Here is a 24,077-nt window from a genome sequence, read left to right as displayed (position 1 = left end):
TCTGGGTACCACACACACATGTGGTGCACAGACATACATACATGCAAAATACCCATACCCATATCATACAAATAATAAAAAAGTCCTAAAAAAATCTTAGTTTTATTTTCTAATAGGTTAAATATCAATAGTTATAATTCATATGGACAAAATTTTTGAGGGTTCTTAATACTGTTTAAGAATATGTAGGAAGCTGGGGGTGTGGTTGAGCAATAGTGGGCTTGCCTGGAATCCACAAGGATATGGAGGAGCCCTGTGATGAAAAGGCTTTAAATTGCTCAAATACACTGGATGTAAAGGAGAGCCCATTTGGTTTAGAGAATAAAGTGATTTGTGATTTATCATAGATAAAGATATACGTACATACACCACCAACATGTATATCATGCACATGACACTCCCTCAGACAGGGAAGACGTTCTCTCTCCTGCCTCTGCTCAGTGAAGGCAGATGAAAACTTTGAATTGCTCAAGAGATAAATGTGTGTGCCTATGTGCACATATAGGTGGGCACAATGTAAGTGAACTTCTGGGAGCCTGGCTCTAAATTTGACAAATTAGATTATCCTATCACATCCCTTATATTCTCTTTGTTTCCTCATAGGACAAATGTTGATAACAAATTAATTAAATGAATTTGGCAGGACTTTGGAGCTAGATATGGTATATAGTGTGTGGTTATTTTTCTGTAGCTACTCCTCAGGGGTAGATTTGGAACAAGATGGTGTTGGATCTATCAGGAGCCTAGGTTGGCCTGGAACTCAGCATGTATCTCAGGCTGGTCTTGAACTTGTGGGAGTATTTCTGCCTGAGCATGGTTAGGACTGCAGGTATGCAGCATCATTACTGGCTTGTTGTGCCAGTTCCGAAGGCTCGTGTTCTGAAGAACACATGCGTAGAGGGACACAGGTCTACACTTTGGAATGGGAAGCTAGTGCCTGTAGTCATTCACCCAGGCCTCCAGACACTGCCTCAAGTTCCTCCCACAGCAGGGTTTGTTAATCTCCTCTTAGACCACGGGGCCCTGAGCGGTGCCTGCAAGCAGTGCCTGCAAGCACTGGGATGGCTACTGGGCACTTTCTTAATTCAAGATGCATGTGTTCCATTCGATGGATCCACAGGGATGGCTTAGGCCTCAGGGAACTCAGTGAGTGACTTTTGCTTACCTGTGGGGAGAAAGACAGCGTAGCCAAAAGGGGCCACTCGAACCGAATCACATTCACTTGGCTGTGATTGGTGATGGTGAAGCTCACGCTGTAGTTGCTTCCAATGTGGCAGTACCCAAACTGGATGTGATCCAACAGGGCAGCTATGGGTCAAAGCAGAAGGCTGGTGAGTCCTCCCTGGCCTCTCTTAAGAGCCTGCTTTCTAAGGGAGGCATATCTTGATAGATTCTGTGTCTCATTCACAGTTTATCCTTTTCTCCTTGAATGGTTATAGAGGAAAAAATCTTGGATACCTGGATAGAAAGATCTGCCTCCCAGGGATTGATCAATTGATGATATATCCATCCATCCATCCATCCATCCATCCATCAGTTAGTTCTACCTATCCACCTACCTTGGCTCTTCTGTTTGTTCACAAGAAAATAAAGATCCTAATGTCATTTGTTTGGTGAAAAATATAATGAAACGTTAGACTGAATTAGAGATAAATAATGAGTAATTATTTATGATAAACATGTCCCATGCAATGCTTGGGGACATACATATACTAAGTTATTGATTATCTGGAACTTAGTTTTCTTTGGAATACCCATGTTCAGGTTTGCTAAACCTGGAAATTCCACAATAGGTATGGAATCTGATCTCCAAACTTGGATTACTGCTAGCTCCTGTTTGACCCCTGACTAGAGAGAGGCCATTGCATAGCTTCAAACAGGAGTGAAACACCAAATTTGGAAAGAGTGTTGCTTTCAGACCCTGGTTATACATTCCAGGACTATAAGCTCCTGCAGAAATTTTGAAGCCGAGTTTAAAATTCACTTTAAAGCAATCAGTCGTGCTGTTAGAGTGCTTAACAAATGCCCTTTGCTAATCGTTGTTGTGTGAAATGTTGCCTCCGCAGTCTGGTCCCTAAGTGGAAGGGTCAGTAGTTTAGAGACTGTGGATAGGCATGCCTTAAGCTTTAACACACACACACACACACACGATCAGTCAGGGATTAGATTCAAATGTGGTTTATGATCCTGAAGGGCAGGGCAGGTCTGAAATTCCCATTTCTGACAAGATCCTGGGAGATGTGATGCTGCTGACCTGCTGACCTGCTCATTGAGCAGCCAGGCCATGAAGATCAGGACACAAACCCATCCCATCTCTAAGGAGACAAGCCCATGATTTCACTTAGAAAACATACATTTTGGATGAAATTCCCAATGTCAACACAAGCCTGCTACAAGACAGATCCAGGGAAACCGCAGGGAAGCATGCATTTGCTAAAGAGCTGAACAGGAACACCAGCATCAAACTGTAAACTCCCTAATAAAGGCAAAGACTTCCTTGTTAATCTGCAAGTCTGTGGATCAGTGTAGTGCCTGGGCTTGCACTTGGTGCTAAGTAACTGTTCACTGCATGAACACATACGTAAATGAAGGATAAAAGAGTGACTGAGCCCAGCATGGCAGAGCTCATACTGGTAGAGACTTGTTCCTAAACTCTCAGGAGGCTATGGCTGTTTTGTAAACTTCACTCTCGCTTAGAATGACTGGAGTTAACAGTTGTCAAGACCTCACTCCTGCTTCTCCCACCTGCCACCAAGTCCTCCATGGCACTGTGCTCAGCGATCTCTATGACCTCAGACATAGCCGAGCCCTCCTGGATGGCGGGACTAATCAGCCCATGGACGTTGTCCAAGGTGATGTCATCCTCGTAGCTTTCTCCCACCAGCTGAATCAAGGTCTCCTCGTACTGGTTGTTGATCACCGACAAGTGGATGGAGCCCGTCATTCTCCCAATTTTCTTGGAGTGGAAAAAGACATCAAATTCAGCTGTGTCTCCAGGACAAACAACCAGGGAGGCTGTGTGGGCTTTTTTGACTGTAAACCAGAGACAGAGGTTACAATTCAGAATCAGTTTAGAAGACTACATCTCCAAGAAGACCATGGCTAGAAGGGAAGCAGCCACTTTGGGGGAATGAGCTCAAGCCACTGGGCTACTGGTGATGTGACCAAGCACCAACTGTGGCTGGGTCCCGAGAGGTCCCTGGCAAACCAGCTTCTGAGATCCATCACCCCACTGAGGCGCCTGCCCTGCACTCACCCCTTTCATTCGGTTTGTTTTCCTCTATGATGTAGATGTAGGAGGTGGTGGGTCTCCCTTTCAGAGAGAAGACTCCTCGTTGGTCCCGCAGATCCACGTGCAGCTGGCAGGAGGGAAGTCAGGTTGAGTAGTTGAGCTTACAGGCTGCGCATGAATTTTGAGTCTGGGTTCTGATATTGTGCTGAATTTTAGAGCAAGAATCTCCAAAGTCATTGTATGTAGTATTCGCTTTTTATTTTCTCTTTGTTTTGCATGAATGTGTGTGAATGACGTTTGTGTGTGTGTGTGTGTGTGTGTGTGTGTGTGTGTGTGTGTGTTTGTGTGTGTGTGTGTGTGTGTGTACAGATGTGTGCAGGTATGCATGCGAATAGAGGCCTGAAGTTGACAGTGTGCCTTCCTCAGTTGTTCTCTACATAAAACCAGGGTTTCTTGTTGAGTCTGGGACTCATTGAGTCAGGTTAGTCTAGCTAGTCAGTTTGCCCTGGGGATCTTTAGTCTCTGCCTCTTGAATTTTGGGATTACAGGTGACTGCCACTCCCTGTCTTGCTCTTATGTGTGTTCTGGGGATCTGCACTCTGTTCATTATACTTGTGTGTTAAAAGCTTTACCTATTGAACCACACCCCTAGCTCTATGGTTTTGAGAGCCTTAAGAGATAGACAATAAACATTAGACCTGGATAGGAAAAATGGGTATTCAGTCAGGCCATCCCTTAGAATCTGTGTAGGAACTGGAGGCCCAGAGATCATGGGTGACCTTCCAGACTACACAGAGTCAAAGTGGGTTGCCAATGTTTCTGTTAGACAGAGAGGCAGCTTAAGAGTGCATTCCTAACTAATGAAAGGGAAATCAATACCCACAATTCTATGAAGTATTGCATAAATGTGATTCCTAGAAGCCAGCACCTCCTAGGTACTATGCATTTGCTAGAGTCATGGTAAACAACCCAGCAAGGTGAGAGGAAAACCAAGGTGTACATTTGAACAATTTCAGAAAAAAAGTGGTTTCTGGTCCATTGGAAAGCAGGCAGGGGTAAAGGCAGACATTTGATTTTAAGTGAGAGAAATCTGAGTTTTTAGAAGGTAGCATTGCTGACTATAAAAAATTTAAGTAACCCATAGAGAGAAGAAACAGTTACTACACTGAGACAAGAGATTACATATTTAGAAATAACTCTAATAAGAAACTAAATGGAGGGGTACTGAGATGACTCAGTGGGTAAAAGACACTTGCTGTTAAGCCTAACAACCTGAGTTCAATCCCAGGGACCCACAGGGTGGAGGGAAAGAACTGACTCCTGTGGTTGTCCTCTGGCCTCCATATTCTCATGTATGCACATACACGCAAAATAGTAAATAAATGTGAAAAAGAGAAACTGTGTGGAGGAACTCACATTCTAGAGCTATGGAGACAAGTCTAATGAGTGGACAGGAATCCTAAATGTTGCCCCTGGTAGACAGTTGCTCTGCAACCAGGAATTCTCCCCAGAAAACCCAGAGGCTTTCATGTTGATTCCAATGAGATTAAAGCTTTTTAAAATGTATTTTGTTACATGTATGTGGGTGTTTGGCCTGCATGTATGTCTGCACACCATATGTGTTCTTGGTGCCTGTGGCGGTCAGAAGAGGGTGTTGGATCCCCTGGAACTGCAGTTACAGATGGTTGTGAGACACCAAGTAGGTGCTGGGAAGCAAACCTAGGTCCTCTGTAATACAACCAGTGCTCTTAACCATTGATCCATCTCTGCAGCTCTTTTCAATGAGATTTTTTAAAAAAAGGAACGTTAAAAAATGACTCAATCTCATATATGAGTAGAATATACAAAAATTCTTAAGAAAAAAACAAACAAGTAGTAGGTGGCAGGACCTCACTGAACTAGACTGTAGAAAAGCATTTTTTTCAACCTGTGGGTCGTGCCCCTTTGGTGGTCAAATAACCCTTTCACAGGGGTTGCCTAAATCCATCAGAAAACACAGGTATTTACATTATGATTCATAACAGTAGCAAAATTACAGTTATGAAGTAGCACTGAGAATAATTTTATGGTTGGGGTCACCACAACATGAGGAACTGTATTAAAGGGTCACAGCATTAGGAAGGTAGTGAACCATTGCTGTAGAGCATTTACAGTTACCATAATGAAAACCATGTAGGGTAGTGCCACCATGAAGTCCTTTCTCACCATGGGCCTAGAACCAACAGAACCAAAGACTGTGACCTGAAGCTTCAGAAACAGTGAGGCAATATGAATCAAGTTGGTCTGGCTTACATGTCACCCCGTGTGTTACCCTCAGCTGTTACCTGGGCAGGGATGGTGCCATTGTTCTTTAGGATGAGAGGCAGTTTCTCTGAATGACCAAGCAGAAGCCTCTTAAACAGGAGCAAGGGGTTTCCATTTTGGGTATATAAAGTTGGTCGAACGACAGTCACTCGAGGGAGGGTCCCCTCACCAATAATATCAAATACAAGACCTCGGCTCCTGGCCTGGTTGCTGCAGGGGACAGGAAGAGCAAGGTGGCTTAAACCAACCTGGCAGGAACACAATATCCCACACAGCATGTGGGCTGCCGTTCTGCTGCAGGTGAGGGGCTAGCTGGTACCTGGGTAAGCCATCCAAAGTAGCCTCGAAGATGCACTGGTAGGTCTGCATGGCCTGTGGTGTGAACAGCACTGTGACAAAGGCATGCGAGCGGCTCCCAATACACATCTTGTTGGGCTCCACATCAAAGATGTCAGTGATGCGGGCGGATGCCTGTGAAGGGGAGCCGCAGCAGACGGGGTTAGCCACTTTGCATTTCTGCTGGGGCCTACTGCTGATCTCTTTGCTCTGCTGTGAACTCTACCTTCTCCTTGTACAAGACAAGCTCAGTTACCTCCAGAGTCATGGACCCTGGATAGAGTGGCCCAGAGTCTGGGGACTTCCCCCTGAGCAACATCTGACTGCATGTGGCTAGAACATGAACTCTGACTCAAATAGACAAACCAAGCCAGTCAGTCAAATGTTCTCACTACCACCCTATGTTGCCCCTAACCAGCCAAATTAATATAATTAATGTGGAGCTAAGCTGGAAGCTGGCTGAAGGTGCTGGCATTATGATGCATTTTGATCTGGGTCTGAGGTCTCTGCCTCACTGCTGTGATCCCTGTGTAATGCAACTCCCTTTGGGGTCAAATGACCCTTTCACAGGGGTCGACTAAGGCTATGGGAAAACAGATATTTACATCACAATTCACTGGGCAGAATACAACGCAGGCTACCCCACTTGTTCCTTAGGCAAAGTATGTTAAAGTTTCACTGCCTTTTCCAAGGAATTCCCTTCAAGTCTTAAACTGGAGAGGAGGAGATGTCCCCAAGTCCACTGTCATAAAACTTCTCTTTAGAAGCCAGGCTTCCCCACTTTTTGTACTTTGAGTGCAGAGTGAGGAGTGGGCAACTCCTCAGTGCTCTACAATATGATTAGAGAACAATGCCTGGGTGTCACCAGTGCCAAAAGGTACTACTGATGAGGGATTAGATGGTCTCCCAACTCTCTCAGATGACGGTCTTCCTGGAATGCACACAACTTTAAGCTGAGGCCAGCCTTGGGGGCCTCCTCCACCCCCATCAGTCACGAACAATGTAAGGTCTGGGGCATGAGAACCACACAGGCTAAGACTGCACATTGTTCTGATAAAGCTAAGTAGTATTTGAAGCATATACTGGAAATACGGGGTAATAGCAACCCATTGATTCAGTCCTTCCTTGTGCTGTCTTTGAAATTTTTCTTCTACCATGAGGAAAATGGCTTTAGTATAATCTGACCCAGAGAGAGGGGGCAGTTTTAAGCTTAGCAGACCTCTGAAGTGGCCACTCATTATTTAATAAATAGGCTTTAATCCTAGCTGTTTATTCCAGGATATGGAATGGAGGAAGAATTGAGCTTATCTGAGTCTTAGTTTCCCTAACTGTAAAATAGGATAATGACCAGGTCCAAAAGAGAAGTGAACCTGAAACAAAGCAATAAATAGACAATCATTTAGCATAATGCCTGCCACTCAGGAGGGGCTCAATACACATTCTCTATTCTACTTTACACCTGTAGTCTGACACCTTCCAAATCTCTCTGACCAGAAGAATGGGAGATTTGAGGATAACCTGCCTCAAGTTGGTGGCCATCTTTGGTTTCTCTTCCAGTGGTTGTATGTATCAGTTATACAGTGAGTTCAGCTGGACAGACAAATGAGTTGCCCATTAGTATGTACCAATTTAGTACAAAGGTATGTGCAGGACATATCTTTACATAGTCCCTCGCCTAAGGGAAATGCCCTTGTGACCTCACAGAACTTCTAACAGGAGCCTCATGGTTCCCATCTGGGTGCAGAAGCTACAGAACAGGGCCTTTCCAGGATTCCTTTCCTGTCTTTATACCAACCAAAGAGGGTCAGGGCCACTGGGCGCCTCCTACCTTGTTGGAGATGGGCTTGACTACAACGTTGATATCACAGGCAATCTTTCCCACATTGCTGATCTTGAACCGAGCCTTGGCCTGATAACCCACCAGCACATTGCAGAAGATGAACTTATTTTCATCCTCCACATACAGCCCTCCACTCTGTATGGTCTGGAGGATGTGGTACAGGTTGGAGCTGGTACAGATTTGGTGTTCCTCAAATATCACGACGTTGTTGTCAGTCACAAAGGCTAGGGAATGGAGGGAAGAACATGAAACCACCTGTTGCCAGATCCTGGCTTTCTGTCATGCTAATGTGGATTACAAACTTTAAATATTCTGTTCATCTCTCTCCTCTCTCCTTTCTGTGCTCTCTCTCTCTCTCTCTCTCTCTCTCTCTCTCTCTCTCTCTCTCTGTCTTTCTCTCTGTGAATGTGAGTGAATGTACATTCTTTGTGGAGTTCATAGAACAACTTGCAGGAGTCTATTCTTTTTTACTGTATGGATTCTGTGGATTGTACTTAGGCCATTAAGAAGGCAAGCAGCACCCTTACCTTCTGAACCATCTTGCCAGTCCAGAATATTTCGATTTTCACAAAGGAGAATGACAAGTTAGGGATACAACTTAATGACAGAGTACTTGCCTAGCCTACAGAAGGCCTTGGGTCCTGTTCCTTGCATTGCAAATAGAAACTGATGATAAAAATCAAGAGTCACAGAGGACTGATAGGGCAGTCCACACACTGGGATATAAGTGATGGGACAAAGTCTATTGGCTTCCTCTTTGGTTTCTTCTGATTGACATTCAGCCTTTTCCTTCTATTGGAAAGGAATGGTGAGATCCAAGGTCTGGGGTGGACTTTGGAGGGAGGAGGGAGCTGGCTTATTTTGGTTTGAGGCTATAGGGAGCCATAGCCAAAGCTTTACCTGCTAGGTTAAATGGTCAGCATGCTCAATTATTGAGCATTTGCTCTGTGAATATGCTGTCCACAAGAAATGGCCAGAGGTCTGCTCCTCAGTCCTGGACCACATCCTGGGCCAGCTCATTCCTCAGAGAACACCACCCATCTGGGAATCCAGGAACAGACCCAGAAAGGCTAAAGGTTCGGAGAAGCAGATTCTCTTTTATACATGCTAAGGCTTTAACGATAAATATGCCTGAAGACCCCAGGGGAGGTTTTGAATTTTCAGAGGAAGCAACCCAGCCTTGTCTGCTGGACATCTTTAGAGGGATTTTCCTGGGGGTGGAGGACTGGCAAGTGCCAGTCTCTTAGGAGTGTTGTCCAATCAGAGTTGCAGTACCTGGCAGACATGCTTCAGCAAGGAGAGTGTAAGGAATGCCAGCAGGATTTTCTCTAGGGTCTCGATCAGAGATATCGATGGCCAGAAACTCTTCAGACCTTCCCACAGGGTCAGCCACACACTCCACGGTGATGACCTGCTGTCCTCCACAAGGGACAGAGCCATATCCTGGGTATACAGTGAACATGCCATGGGAGAAGCGGGCCTGCAGGACAAAGGTGGGACGGGCAGGGAGGAAGGATGCAGAATGGGTATCAGAGTCTGAGACTTTCTAAAAGAGCTGAGATAATGAAATGGGGAAACAGTGGGGCCTCTCTGCCTGGAGGAGCGGAGGCCCTGGGTGTTCTTGATGCCTGGATTTTCAGTGCTTCCTTCTCTACCTTCCTCTGATCAGTCATGACAGAACCAAGGGCCTCAAAGCAGCGGGGGTCAGGTGAGGTGCAGAATGGAATGGTGGTTGAGATGATGGGTTTTGAATAAAATACTGTGGGTTTGAATAAGAATGGCCCACATTGGCCTATACGTTTGAATGAATGCTTGGTCCCCAGTCGGTAGGACAGTTTTAGAAGGATTAGGAGTTGTAATTAGGAGGTGTGCAAGCCCACACCAGGCCTGGTTTCATTCTTTGCTTCTGGCCTGTGAATCAGGATTTCAGCTCTCAGCTCCTGCTCCAGGGCCAGGGCCGTGCCTGCCTGTCGATGAGCATCATGGACTAACACTCTGAAAATATAAGCAACTCCCCAATTGCATGTTTTCTTTTATAAGCTGCCTTGGTCATGGTGTCTCTTCACAGCAACAGAACAGCAACTAAGAGAGACAATCTAGGGTTTGAACTCAGTCCCCAATATATATTGTTTGACCTTGGGAAATGACGTCTCTGAGTCTCAGTTTTTGTATCTATAAATGTCCTTTGCACAGTGGATCTCTGGAGGGTTAGATGAGAGAATACTCATGAGGGTGTACTATAGCACAGAGTACAGAATTAGTGCTAAAAAGAATGTCATTGCTAGAGAAGCCCTCACATGTCCCTGCAGACCCTAAATCTCCCCCTCTCACTAGTAGTTCTTAAGATAACTAGCATATACTTGGAATACAAGGTCCCATGAGAGAGAAAGATTGTCTTGGGTAGCCCAGTCTCTGTCCTCACATTTCCAGATGTTTTGTAGTGCTTTAGCTCAGTGACCCAAGTTTCTTTAGGGGTCTGAAACCCAGAGCAGAAAGAGTTTGGAGACTGCAGTGTGAGATGGCCATGCACATGTAAGACTCCACTGTCCCGCACAGCTTCTTGGGTCCTAGAGGTTAAGAGCCTAGATATGTTAGCTGCTACTTCTTTGCTGTATGAGTGATGCTTGGCATGACTTGGGCTGTGAGTGTCCAGTCTCACTGGACTCATACTCTGGCAGCTGGATCTCCTGCTAGACCTAGGAACCTCAGCAGGAGCTGGTAAAGGCACTAGGATGCCCCTTCCAGGTATGATGCCAGTGAGTAATTCTGGGAAGTGCTTGTTATTCTACCCTGGGGCTGACAGCCAGTGCACAGTACTTGCCACCACAGTGAATGATCTGTGAGCAGTCTACAGCACAGATACCATGCACTCCTGATTCTTAGGCTTGTCCCTACTCTTGTTCAGTTTCACAAAGCTGCCCAAGAGCAGGCAATCTGACTTCCAATGTCTTGTTCAATGCCCATGTTGTGCACCCTTGGAATCTAGCATAGGATCTGGGAACTGGTGTGGAACAACTTTCAACCAAATTCTGCCATTCTTCCCCTTGGAGATGTACTTTTCTTACTTAACCCCACTCTCACTCCTCCAAATCTCTTTTGATGTGTTCTGTAGTACTACTGCATCAAGGCATGATTTAGTCTGATAAAGCTCGGACACCACTTTTGGGTTCTTCAGGATACTGTTCCTAAATTCTTACAGGATAGGCTGGCACTTTCAGTGAGCACATGACATACAGGTTCCTTGGAGGATGAGCCCCAAGCATGGTGAAGTGTGTCTTTATGGCTCTGCATGGAAGCCTCTTGGGACTTAACTCGGTACCTATCTACAGAAAATCTGCCATGTGCTAGGAGCTGTACTGAGCCCTGGAGATTCCCAGATAAGCCCTCTGGACAGAGAAGGACTTCTCTCCAGATGGCTTTTTCCTCTAAACAAATGAGTCTTGATGAAAAATGTGTGAAGAATTTAAGAAGGTAGGGATTCAGTGAAAGTTTTGAAGCAGGAGAGGATATTCAAATGAAAGGTTGTCACACCTCAGCTCACTAAGTGAGGGTTTTGATATGACTCAATATCCCTGCCACAGAAGAGCCAAATTCTGGGTCTGGAGGGATGCCTTGGTGGTTAGGACCATGAACTATTCTTGCAGAGTTTGGTTCTCAGAATCCATGCCAGGTGGCTCACAACCATCTTGTGGTGCTCTGAATGAAAATGGCCCCCATAGACACATAAGGAGTGGCATTATCGGAGGTGTGACCTTGTTGGAGTGGGGGAGGCCTTGTTGAAGGAAGTGTTTCATTGGGGGTGGGCTTTGAGGTTTCAGAAGCTCGAGACAGGCCTAGTGGCTCACTGTGTAGAACCTGTGGATCCAAATGTAGAACTCTCAGCTACCTCTCTAGCCTGTGAGGCACCATGATGACAATGGGCTAAACCTCTGAACGATAAGCCAGCCCCAGTTAAAGTTTTTCTTTTGTAAGAGTTGCTGTGGACATGGTGTCTCATCACAGCAATAAAACCTTAAGATATGCCTGTGACTGTAACTCCAAGGATCTGACACTCTCGTCTGGCTTCATCAACACCTGCATGCCTGTATACAAATCCACACACATACACAAAATTTAAAACAAACAAACAAACACACAAACAAACATTTGGTGGCAAGAACTCACTGGAAGGTATCCTTGCCGTGTTTCTATGAGAGATGAGGGACACTCACCTGGTTTGCTATGTTCACGTCTTTCTGCACAACGTCCGAGAACTTGGCTGCTTTAGCTCCAGGCTTGAAGAAGCTCTCACTTTCTCGGGTTCTTGTGTGCCTTGCATGGCTAGCTCTGATCAGAGAAGCAAGGGTACAGCCTCAGGTTTTGATGGGGACATGAGAAGCTACCTGTCTGCTTGAGGTTCTTTTTTCTAGGCTCTGGGGGTAGGAGAGGTCTTTCCTTTGTCCAGGAGGGTTATCAGAGTAACACTGTAACCTTGTACTCACTGACCGAATTCTCTGAACAATAAGGAAGTGACATGAGTAATTACACAAATCATAAGGATTTTGGAAATTACTTCAAGCCAAGTCCATGTGTTAGGGTTTGGTTCCCAGGATGACATTACTTAGAGGTCCTTAGTTCACTGATATTCCCTCGATGGAGATCGTAGGACCCTAGCCCCTTCTCCCCCCTCTCTCTTTTGCTTCCTGGTCTGAGAGGAACAGTTTTTCTCTGATGTATGCACTAGTCGTGAAGAACTGCCTTGCTTCAGACACAACTGATCATGGTCTCCATTTCCAAAATTAGGAGTGCGAACAACCCTTTCCCCTTTGTAAGTTTATTATTTGAGTTCTTTTGTTACAGTGATGGAAATCCGGCTAATGACAGAAACAATAACAACAAAGCATACAATAATAAGCAAGTGAACAAATAGCAGGCCTGGTGCAGGACTGCTATTTCCAGATACTTGGGGAAGCTGAAGCAGGAGGTTTGCAAATTGGAAACTTGCCTAGGCTGCAAGCAAGTTCTAGGTCAACCTGTGCAACTTAATAAGACCCTGTCAAAAAAACCCCCAAAAAACCAAAACCCAAAAGGTGGGCGTTGACGAAGTTCAGCGACACAGTGCTTGCCTGGGACACTCCTGTGTTCATCCCTCAGCACCTTGAACAGGAAAGGAAGTTTTAAGTGCTTGAGTTTCTTGGGAAGCACAATTTTGGAAATTAGTCATATATATAAAATCTTTTTACCTGATACCATTTTATACATGAAACAATGGATATTATCTCCATTTTTCATGTTAATAGCCATAATGTGTATAAAGGCTAGTATAAATAATAGCTAGATATATGTTTTGGTAACTTGATTTCACTTGTTAGTTTGTTCAGAGACTACTGCACGTAGAGTGGGCAACTATATTTGAAAATCTTATGTATTCATTCACTTGTTTGATGACAGGAACACATCCATGGTTTAGTCCCCTTGTATGTTTTGAATTCATGCAAGCTAAAGTGAAAAACAATTAAATACTAAATAAATTAATTAAATATATTTATCTTAAAAAATATGTGCACAAGTGTTTTGCTTGCATATGTGTGTGTACTGTGTGTATGTCTGGTACTTATGGAGGCCAGAAAGGATTTTGGATCTGGAACTGGAGGTACATACAGTTGTGAGCCACCATGTGTGGGTGCTGGGAACGGAATCTAGGTCCTCTGCAAGAACAGCAAGTGTTCTTAACTACTGAGCCATCTTTCCAGCTCCAAATAAAAATAACTTAAATAAAAATATAATTTATAGTCACTAGAAGCATTGCTAAATCACTACAAAAGAAACTGTGAGGCTGAAACTAAATCCAGAAGAAAGGGATAGTAGGACATTTAATTCTAAATTTCTTAATATGTTCAAACTTTGCTATTATAGAAAAATTAGAGTTGAAGAAAATACAAAGCTACCAAAAGCAACAAGAGGAGTAGGTCTGTTTTGAAAACATCAGAAAGTAAAAAAAAACATCAAGGTAGACACAGCCTGGGAACTGGTCAAAGCCACCTTTAAAATTTTGCTTCCAAAGAAAACAACAAAGCAGTTGGAGCCAAGAGCACCCAAAAGAGCTGTTGTTTTTTTGGTCTTCTGATGAGAGACACATATTGAAGAAGAGAGTGTTGCCACTAGAACTCCTGAGGCAGCTGTGAAGAACAGGTGTCTTCACAGGGCAAAGGCAGGAGTGACGCCTGCTGGGTGAAGGCACCGTCTACTTTCTCTTGAGTGCATTTCCAGGGTACCCATTTCCACCCCCATAGCATGGAATAGGACTTCTTTGTTTTGATTTAAATGTCTTCTGTCTGTAATAATCACTCAGTACCCTGCAGGATGACAGAGAGGGCAATGGCTTGTTTGATGACAGCTAGAAAAGGCATGAACTCTGATCAGAAAATGTGGTTCAGAACCAACCCAGACTGGTGATTTCCCAGATTATCTTTCATGAGACAATTTTAAACCGAAGAGTCTTCATTCATGCAGGGGATGGGTGAATCTAGTTAGGAAAAGTACGTTATAGCTCTGTGAAGAGTATAAAGCATCAACCCAATAACTTGTCTTACGGCTTCTTTGGATGGATCGGACTCTCCCCTGTCAGCCTGTAGAGTGCATATCTGAAGTCAATTATGCCTTGGTTTTCTATGGTGAAGGTAGTGGTTTTCCTGGTACCGCAGATCAAAGCCCCAAAGTTGATGACAGAGGAGGGGCTGATGGTGAATTTGGAGTACACTGCATCCACAGAAAACTTAATTGGGATGCTGGCAACTATTTCACCTTCCGAGAGACTGGGTTCAATAATCTAGAGAGGGGAGAAGGTTAGGAAAGATGTTAGCCAGTGATACAGCTATAGAATTCCCATTAGTGTCTTCTTGACTGCTTTCATGACTGATACTTCCCCCTGAGGTGTGCCTGACCTTTGGCCCATAGCCCACATGCAGCCGAGGAGAGATATAAATTTTTCCCTAACATAAAATTATGAGCTTACTTAGAACATCATGAAATTTAAAAGATTTTTAAAACTTACTCTTGAGAACATCCTACGCACTTACAACTTATTTCGACGACATTCATCTACTGCTTCCCCTCCCCCTCCTCCCAGACCCCCACTCCCACATCCACTCCCCAACTCTGTGTTCTCTGTTTTAAATAACACTTTGATTCAGTTATTGATATCCATGTACACATGGGTGTGGGACTATCCTCTGGAGGATGGTCAACCTACCAGAAGTCAAGCCTGAAAGAAAACTGACTTCCCCCTCCCCTAGCGGCCATCAACTGTCAATAGGCCCTCAGTTAAGGATGGGGGCTTGTGTGGCCCCCATATATAATATATAAAACATATTTTAAAAACAAAATATATTATTAATATGTATATACATAATATTAATATTAACAAACACACTTTAATTTTTTTTATATACATATTTCTGGTGACTTTTCAAACCTCTGCCCTGACCTACCTGTACCTGTCTGTTAGTTGGGCCTGAACTCTGGTGTGTTTTCTTTGGCTGCCGTCCAGGCTATCTTCCCTTCACCCCTTCTTTCATCAGGGTGCTTACAGTCCTGACAATGAGTCGTCCTGTTCCTCTGAGCTCTCTCACCTGGCAGCGAAGAATAGGCTGGAATTCAATCTTCATTTCCTTTTTTGCACGAAAGAACACCTGGACAGTTGTGGGTTTCTCTGATGAGGTCAGTGTACCTCTTTTGGGGTGGACTGAGATCATGGAATTTAAATTTGGTGGCAAATACCCTAAGGAGTCCACAGCAAAGCTGGAAGACAAGAGTAAAGAATAGGTTTAAACCATTATCCAGGGAACCCATGATGCCGGAGAGGAGAGTTTGATCTGTTGAGGGCCTGCCTGTCTCTAGCCCCATGTAGCTATCATACCAAGCAAAATCCATTATGCTTTTGTATTTATGTATGTGCATGCATGTGTATGTGCTTGTATGTCTATAGGTGTGGAGGGCAAACATCAGGGGTCATTCCTGAGTTGTTATTCACCTTTTTTTTTTTTTTAAACTTCTGGTCCTTCTGTCTCTACTGTTTACACGGTGCTGGAGATCAAACTCAAGGCCTTGTGCATGCTAGACAAGCACTTTACCAACTAAGCCACACTCCTAGCCCCTGTTTTTTATTTGTTTGATTTTTTTGTATATGTTGTGGTATATATACATGTATGAATGTGTGCATGCAGATACACATGTATGTGTGTAGATACTGTGTGTGTGGAGGCTAAAGGTCAATGTTAGGTGTGTCCCTTGATTGCTCTCTATCTTACAAGACAGGGTCTCTTAGTGAAGCCACCACTCACTAAGTTAGCTACACTGGGTAGCCGGAGGGCTCTGGAGAATTTCCTCCTCTGCTAGGGTTTCAGATGCCTGGATTTTTAATGTGGGTGTTGGGGAATCTAAACTCAGGTCCTCACAATATCAGCAGGCTTCTAGTTTCCTTTCTTTCTTTCTTTCTTTCTTCCTTCCTTCCTTCCTTCCTTCCTTCCTTCCTTCCTTCCTTCCTTCCTTCCTTCCTTCCTTCCCCTCTCTCTCCCTCCATCCTTCCCTCCCCCCCTCTCTTTTCCTTCTTTCAGATTTATTTTTATGTGCATTGATTTTTTTTTTTGCCTGCAGGTATGTCTCTGCAAGGGTACCAGATCCTCTGGAAGTTGAGTAACAGACCTTTGTGAGCTGCCATGTGGGTGCTAGGAATTGAACTGGGTCCTCTGGAAGAACAACTGGTACTCTCAACCACTGAGCCACCTCTCCAGCCCCGCTTCTGATTTCTTTATAAAAGAATTCCCAGACATGCTCCTGTCATCACAAGTGGATGCGGAGGCTTGCCACAGCCCCTTGGATTTACCTGTACACGATCTCATATTTCCCACGGTTCTTCAGCTGAAGGGGCTGCTTGATCTCCTCCATGACCCTCACAGTCCCAAAGTCCAGACCTCCATCAGCTCCTGCAGAGACCAGGGCATGGGGTAGAGGTGAGTGGTCAAGGGAGCCGGAGCAGGGGCTTCCCTAACAGGATTACATGGCAAATCATTCCACGGTGAGGATTTTAGAGAACTTCTTTGCTGAAAACTCTGGCTGGAAACACCTTTTGCAACATTAAGCCTCGGCAGATAAACAAAACCTCTTCTTACTGAATCCACACATCTCCCTTGAGATTCTATCCCAAGAGGCCATTGGCCTTTCATGACCATTGTTTGGTGAAGTATCTAGGAACTTTATTTATCTATAGTTATATAATAATTATTTTTAATTATATGCATGTACGTGTGTCTGTGTGTTGGTATATGCAAGTGAGTGCAGAGGCCAGAGGCATGGTTGTCTTTCTGGAGTTGAAATAACAGGTGGTTGTAAGCTGCCTGATGGGGGTACTGGGAATCAAACTTAGGCCCTCTGGAAAATCTGTGTGTTATTGTTATTATTATTATTGATGATGATAATGATGATGATGACAGGATTTCTCTGTGTAGCCCTGACTGTCCTGAAACTCACTTTGTAGACCAGGCTGGTCTCAGACTCAGAGATCTGCCTGCCTCTGCCTCACGAGTGCTGGGATTAAAGATGTGTACCATAATGGCCAGCGTGGTGTGTGTTCCTAACTTTATTTCACGTGTGTCTTGCACCATATACAGATGGACCCCTCAGAGTCCAGAAAAGGACATTGGACCCCCTGTGACTGGAGTTACAGACAGTAAAGATCTCTGTATGTTAAGACAATGGCACCTGACTACCATGTAGCTCTCATAATCTTGCTGAGGAGGAGACCTGTCAGGGAGAGGAGGTGTCATGGAGAATCAGATGCTAAGGGGAGACACGCAACTCAGACATTAGGGCAGCATTCAGACAGAATGTCTCAGGACACCCATCCTCATCCCTGGGATCTGTGAATACACAGCAAAGGGGACTTGACATAGCAAATGGACTTGAGGCTGGTGATTGATTGGCTGTCATTAAATGTGGACACTAGCATGGATTATCCTGGCAGCCCAATATAACCACAAGGGTCCCTATAAAAGTAGAGGGGGACAGCAGAAGTGAGAGAGCCAGGGAGATGGCAGCATGAGAAAGAAGGACCTGGATGGATATTGCTGGCTTTCAAGATTCAGAAAGTGGACATGAACCAAGGAATGTGGGTAGCATCTAGAGGTGGCAAAGCTTTCAGGAAGGAATTCTTATCTGTCATGACTTTGATATCCACCTAGTGAGACCCAGTAAGACCTGCTTTGAACTGACCTCAGGACTATAATATGTTGTGGTGTGTTTCTTCTTTTATTCTTTCTTTTCCTTTCGTTTCTTTTCTTTTCTTTTTTTTAGACAGAATTTCTCATTAGGTAACCCAGGCTGGCCTTGAACTCAAGAACCTCTTGCCTTACTTTCATTAGTAGCTAGCTAGTTTGTGTTAGGTCAGGAGGTTTGTGTCAATCTGTTACAGTAGTGATAGAAAAAAATGTAGGTAGGAGGAGAAGCCTCTACTGTCAGTTTCTCAGAGAAAAGCCCTGAAGATTCCATACTGATGATGATCCCTTTTTATCTTCCAGTGAGGATACTCTAATGTGTAGTGGTGTTGCCAACATAATTCTAGGATTATAGTACTATTACAAAGTTGTTCCCTCCCCCATCAGCCCCATCACCATACTAACAACACACTAAGGTCTCTCTATACAAACAGAGGCAACATATAAGCAGCCCCTTTTCAAGGGCTCAACACACCTTTGGGGAAGGTGATGTCCAAAGCAATATCATAGGATTCTGCAAACACCAAGATGTTTTCGATCTGAACAACACCAACAAAATTGTCTGCATCTAAAACCTGCCAGGGAAAAAGAAATTCTTCAGTGAAAGCCAAGACCCATCAAGTGTTTGGAGACTGAAATACGTAACATGTAGTGGGAACTGGGCAGCAGAGATGGTAGAGAAATATTTCTGAGAACTTTAAAGTCCAAGTTTTCTAATCTTACATTTTAAGTCATCTTGTACTGCTTATTTAATAAACTGGAACTATTCTATTCTTTGTGACACAATCTGTAGAAAATCAGCTAGATTTCTCAAATAAAACACATATTTAATATTTCTATTTTGGAAATCCGCAGTATTTTAGCTGTGTGATTATGGTCACCTTCAGATCTGTGGCCTACAGTAGCTGGCTGATTCTGTTGCTGTCACTGTTGGGGATCCTTCATCATTGTCCCCAGGAGCCACTGGGCTAGTGCCAGGCGGCAGACCAATCTAATTCTGTCTAGTTGGCTGTTGACCTTGTACATAAACCAGGAGGTGATAAAGGGTCTATTAGTCAGGGCAAGAGCTTCTGGGGTGATCCAACATTCTGGCATCTAGTTGAAGACCTCTGCCATCTTGCTGAAGATTCCAGTTGAAAAAAAAAAAGCCACCAGTTTGCATTCTGTGTGCTTCGGGTGCAAGGGGAAATTTATAATTGCAACTACATTTAGGATTAAAATTTAATTTTAAACTTATGTGCATGTGTAGGTATGCTTATGTGGGTACAGACCTTTACTGAGGCCAAAAGACAGTGCTGGAAGCAGGAGCTGGAGTTACAGGCTATTGTGAACCACCCAAAATGGGTGCTGGGAACTGCACTCCGTTCTGTAAGAGCAGCAAGTGTTCCTAACTACCAAACATCTCTTCATTCCCCAACTCAAGCATTAATTCAGAATTTCAGTCTTTCCTTTCAACACACATTTGCCAATATAGTTGGATCTGTGGGTGGAGACCCATGAGTACAGAGGTCTTCCTGTGTCCCTCTAAGAATACAGGAGACAGGCAGAACACCTTCTGATGACGGAGACAAAGGTTGGAGGGACATAGGCCCAAGCCAAGGCACACACTCGTAGGTCCCCCAAACCAAACGGACAAGGAAGGGTTCTCTCCTAGAGCCTTCAGAGGGAGTGAAGGCCTGCTAATCTTCAGCACTATGAGGAGTAAGGTCTGTTGTTTTGGACCATCTAGTTTGTGGTGGTTTGTCACGGTGGCCCTAGGAAACTAATGCAGATGATGAATAAACCAGGAGAGATCCTGCACGATGGAGTTCATATAGCAAAGTCAGCAAGCAGAACAACACAGGAAGGGAGTGGGGCTCTGAAGGATGGAAGCTACTGAAGGGTTACACACACAAGTGATTCTCTCAGTGGGACATAAATTAAGCCCACTTGAAGCAGTGATGTCAGCAGATCTTCAAGCAGGTGCCCACTCCCCACAAAGCCTAGAGAAAAATTCCTAGCTGGGGTGTAGTAGTGTCAGGGACTTCAAGTAGGAAAAAGCTTACAAGAGATGTGAGTTGAGAATTCAAGATGAGGCTGGAACAAGATGCAGCAGAGACCAAGGCATAATCCTTGCTGCTGAGAGAGAACAGCAAAGTGCACTGAGAAGGACGAGCAACCCCATCTGACCAACATTGCAAAGATCCCTGTGGACACATGTGGCAAGGTAGAAGTCCAAGTGGCCTGGATGAGGATGGTGCCAGCAGTGCAGACCAAGGTGACAGTGGGAAGGCAGAACTAGGAAGAATTATTGGGAGAACTGGATTGAAAGGAACCCCATCAGGGCAAGGTGGGCAACTGAAATGGTTGTCAGGTACCAGCTGGGAGCAACAGGAGAAGGTGATAGCAACCAAAACAAACATTTGATAGATGACCAGGTCTGGGCTATGAAATAAGGAAAGTAATATTTACTTAGATCTAGTAGCATCATTCATGCATTCATTCATTCCACACTGAATATTCTGTTTTTGGAAGTAAGAAATCAGCTCTGTGTGGTACTGCCTTATTGAGCTTGCTGTGTACAGAGCAAGGTATCATGGACTGGAGACAGCACCCAGGGATCAGATGGAGGGACTCTCCTCTCTCTCTCTCTCTCTCTCTCTCTCTCTCTCTCTCTCTCTCTCTCTGAGTTGGAGGCCAGCCTGGTGTATGTAACTAGTTCCAGGACAGCTGGGATGATACAGATAGACCGCGCCCCCCCTCTCTCTCTCTCTCTCTCTCTCTCTCTCTCTCTCTCTCTCTCTCTCTGTATGTGTGTGTGTGTGTATACCCATACATAGAATATTTGATAACCAAGTCTATGGGGATGTCACTTCTCACCTCAATCCGGACGACCTTCTTGATGTTGACAGGTTTGGTGGGCTGGAAGTACACCTGCAGCCCAAACTCTCCCTTGGGTGGGATGCTGGCCTGCATCACGGACACACTGAAGTCATCACCTAGGTGCTCCAGGCTGGAGATCCGCCAGGCCACAGGTAGGGGTGTGACATTGCGGAGAACTAGTGTCTTGGATTCTTTTCTACAGAAACCAAAGGAAATTTGATTGAGTTCAAATAATTTTTTAAATGTCTGTTTTTCTCTCTCTGTTCTTTCTACTAAAATTATATAATAGGGAGAAGACTCAATAACTTGTATTTTGAGACTGAGTCACATTATGTAGCCCTGGCTGGCCTGGGATTCACTATGCAGACCAGGCTGGCCTTGAACTTGCAGCCTCCATCTCCCTTGCTGGGGTTATAGATGTGTGCCACCACTCTTGACCTCACAGTTTTGCTTTTGAGGGTGTTGTGTAAACATTCCTTAATGCTTCTTGTCTTGTTTTTATTTAAGCTGCTTAGCTCAGGAGGGATGGGCAGATTTACATGATTTTAATTTTTCATGAACAAGTTATTTCAAATGATCTCAAATGAACAACATTTAAAACTTAGAGAAAAGTTCTAGGAACCCCTCTTTATACATTTGGTCTTGCCTTCCTTGTAGCCACATATTCTCTCTTCCTTATCATTTTTTTTTAGAACCGTTTGAAGTGAAACAGCAGATAATTATACGCTTTAATCTTTAAACCACTCAGTATACATTTTCTAAGGATGAATAAACTTAATAAACCAAGGGTTTTCACCATCATAAAGACTATTATTTGGTCAACAGTTCATGTTCAAGTTCCATCTTTATTCTATTTTTATTCCAACCCCTCTTTATTTATCCCAGTCAAGGAACCAACACACAATCATGTATTTCTTGTAATTGTCACGCCTCTTTAATGTCTTTTTCCTTTCTTTAGCTTCCTTGGCTTTGATGTTTTTGAAGAGCACGCACAGTCCAGTTAATCTTTTGGCTCTTGCTTATGTTGGGTGGTCTGACACTTTTCCATGCTAAGCTCTTTTGGTGGGAAATTAATGCAAGCTCTGTCCTTTCCAGTGCATTGGGTCAGGAGGTCCCCTTTAGCGTTGCTTGTTCTGATCTTAGTGATGCTATGTTTGATGCCTTGGCAGGTAGGAATCATGTGAGCTCTACACTGTGGATGTGATTTTTTTTCCTTTTTTAATAAGTACTTTCTGGGGAGATACTTTGAGAATATACACTGTTTATTTCATTTTATTGATACAGGGTCTTACATTTTCCTAGGCTATCCTTGAATCCATTGTATAATTTTACTATGTTAAAGTTAAAAAACCCTTCTTTTTTTTAAACAGAAAAGAGGAGGTGATGGGGAATGTACTTCTGTATGTTTCTCTTATTGGTTGATAAATAAAACACTGATTGTCCAGTAGCCATGCAGGAAAAGGCTGAGGAGAAAAAGGCAGAGAGGAACTTCTAGGGAGACATCATGTACAGGCAGGAGTAACATGCCAGGGCATTACCGGGTAAGCCAAGAGCACGTGGGAATACTTAGGTTAATAGAAATGGCTTAATAATTAAGATCGAGCTAGCCAGTAAGAAGTCCTAGCCATCGGCCAAATAGTTTATAAATTAATGTAAGTCTCTGTGTGTTTATTTGGGGCTAAACGGCTGTGGGACCAGGCAGAACAGAAACTTTCGTCTATGATCCATTATTTATTTGAGGATGACCTTGAACTTCTGATCCTTTTGCCTTCAGCTGTCAATTACCAGGACTACAGGCTGTATTACCATGCCTAGAAAAATGCCCTATTCTCAGCCAAAAGTCCCACATTAATGTTAGCATCCACCAATCATTTTCTAATCTTTCTATACTTATTTGGTATTCTGTTGTCAAGAATAGTCTTCATTCTCTCATGTATATTCATACACTTATGACAGTAGAGTTATGATTTTTATTCAATATGTTATAGATCAGTGGTTCTCAACCTGTGTATTGCAACTCCCTTTGGGGTCAAATGACCCTTTCACAGGGAAAACAGATATTTACATCACAATTCATATCAGTAGCAAAATTACAGTTATGAAATAGCAATAAAAATAATTTTTGATTGGGGTCACCACAACATGAGGAATTTTATTAAAGGGTCACAGCATTAAGAAGGCTGGGTATCAATGTTATAGGTCATTATATTATAATCATAGCATTATTTTATTTTGACTTTCAAATTGTCTCAGATTTAGATGGTCGGAGACCCTTTAAATTGGTTTTTTATTTTTTATTTTTTTATTTGAATTACAAACAAGATTGAATTACATGACAATCCCAGTTCGCTTCTCCCTCCCTTCCTCCTCTACCACCCCCCCCAACTAAAACCCTACCTTTCACATATCCTTTCTTCTAATCTACACCTGACTCAACCTTTCTGCTCCCTCATGACTTCTGCATCCCTCCCCCCTCTTCCCATGCTCTCAATTTGCTCAGGGGATGGTGACCCTTTCCCCTTCTCCAGGGGACAAAGTTTGTCTATTTTAGGGTCCTCCTTGTTTACTAGTTTCTCTGGCAGTGTGGATTGTAGGCTGGTAATCTCTTACTCTATGTCTAAAATCCACATATGAGTAAGTACATATCATGTTTGTCTTTTTGTGATTGGGTTACCTCGCTCAGAATGGTTTCTTCGAGTTCCATCCATTTTCCTGCAAATTTCAAGATTCCATTTTTTTCTGCTGAGTAGTACTCCATTGTGTAAATGTACCACATTTTCTCTATCCATTCTTTGGCTGAGGGGCATCTAGGATGCTTCCAGTTTCTGGCTATTACAAATAGTGCTGCTATGAACATCGTTGAACAGATGTCTTTGTTGTATGAATGTGCTTCTTTTAGGTATATGCCTAGGAGTAGAATTGCTGGATCTTGTGGTAGACTCATTTCCATTTTCTTGAGGCGTCGCCATACTGATTTCCAAAGTGGCTGCACAAGTTGGCACTCCCACCATCAGTGGAGAAGTGTTCCCCTTTCTCTACATCCTCTCCAGCATAAACTGTCATTGGTGTTTTTGATTTTAGCCATTCTGACAGGAGTACGATGGTATCTCAGAGTTGTTTTGATTTGCATTTCCCTGATGGCTAAGGATGTTGAACACTTTCTTATGTGTCTTTCAGCCATTTTAGATTCCTCTTATTGAGAACTGTCTATTTAGTTATGTACTCCACTTTTTAATTGCATTGTGTTTTGGAG

At 43.8% G+C, this 24,077-nt stretch overlaps 1 protein-coding gene across 2 annotated transcripts in view; it reads right to left on the bottom strand.

The window, feature by feature from the left end:
- Nucleotides 1–24,077, bottom strand: part of Hydin (HYDIN axonemal central pair apparatus protein) — a 323,803-nt gene that overhangs the window by 37,373 nt on the left and 262,353 nt on the right. For both annotated transcript variants that reach the window (XM_035442673.1, XM_027405997.1), the window contains 13 exons: nucleotides 20,822–21,020; nucleotides 18,438–18,537; nucleotides 16,576–16,675; nucleotides 15,323–15,491; nucleotides 14,285–14,520; nucleotides 11,924–12,038; nucleotides 8,988–9,192; nucleotides 7,701–7,936; nucleotides 5,856–6,007; nucleotides 5,557–5,746; nucleotides 3,257–3,359; nucleotides 2,746–3,033; nucleotides 1,166–1,308 (listed from right to left, as the gene is read on the bottom strand). In XM_035442673.1, coding sequence (XP_035298564.1) covers nucleotides 1,166–1,308; nucleotides 2,746–3,033; nucleotides 3,257–3,359; nucleotides 5,557–5,746; nucleotides 5,856–6,007; nucleotides 7,701–7,936; nucleotides 8,988–9,192; nucleotides 11,924–12,038; nucleotides 14,285–14,520; nucleotides 15,323–15,491; nucleotides 16,576–16,675; nucleotides 18,438–18,537; nucleotides 20,822–21,020 — 2,236 coding nt within the window. The remainder of the gene's footprint in view (nucleotides 1–1,165; nucleotides 1,309–2,745; nucleotides 3,034–3,256; nucleotides 3,360–5,556; nucleotides 5,747–5,855; nucleotides 6,008–7,700; nucleotides 7,937–8,987; nucleotides 9,193–11,923; nucleotides 12,039–14,284; nucleotides 14,521–15,322; nucleotides 15,492–16,575; nucleotides 16,676–18,437; nucleotides 18,538–20,821; nucleotides 21,021–24,077) is intronic.

This window comes from Cricetulus griseus, chromosome 3 (genome assembly GCF_003668045.3).
Source record: "Cricetulus griseus strain 17A/GY chromosome 3, alternate assembly CriGri-PICRH-1.0, whole genome shotgun sequence".
NCBI classification, from domain to species: Eukaryota; Metazoa; Chordata; class Mammalia; order Rodentia; family Cricetidae; genus Cricetulus; species Cricetulus griseus.
Note: the sequence above shows the minus strand (reverse complement) of the source record. Positions and strands in the feature narration are given on the sequence as shown.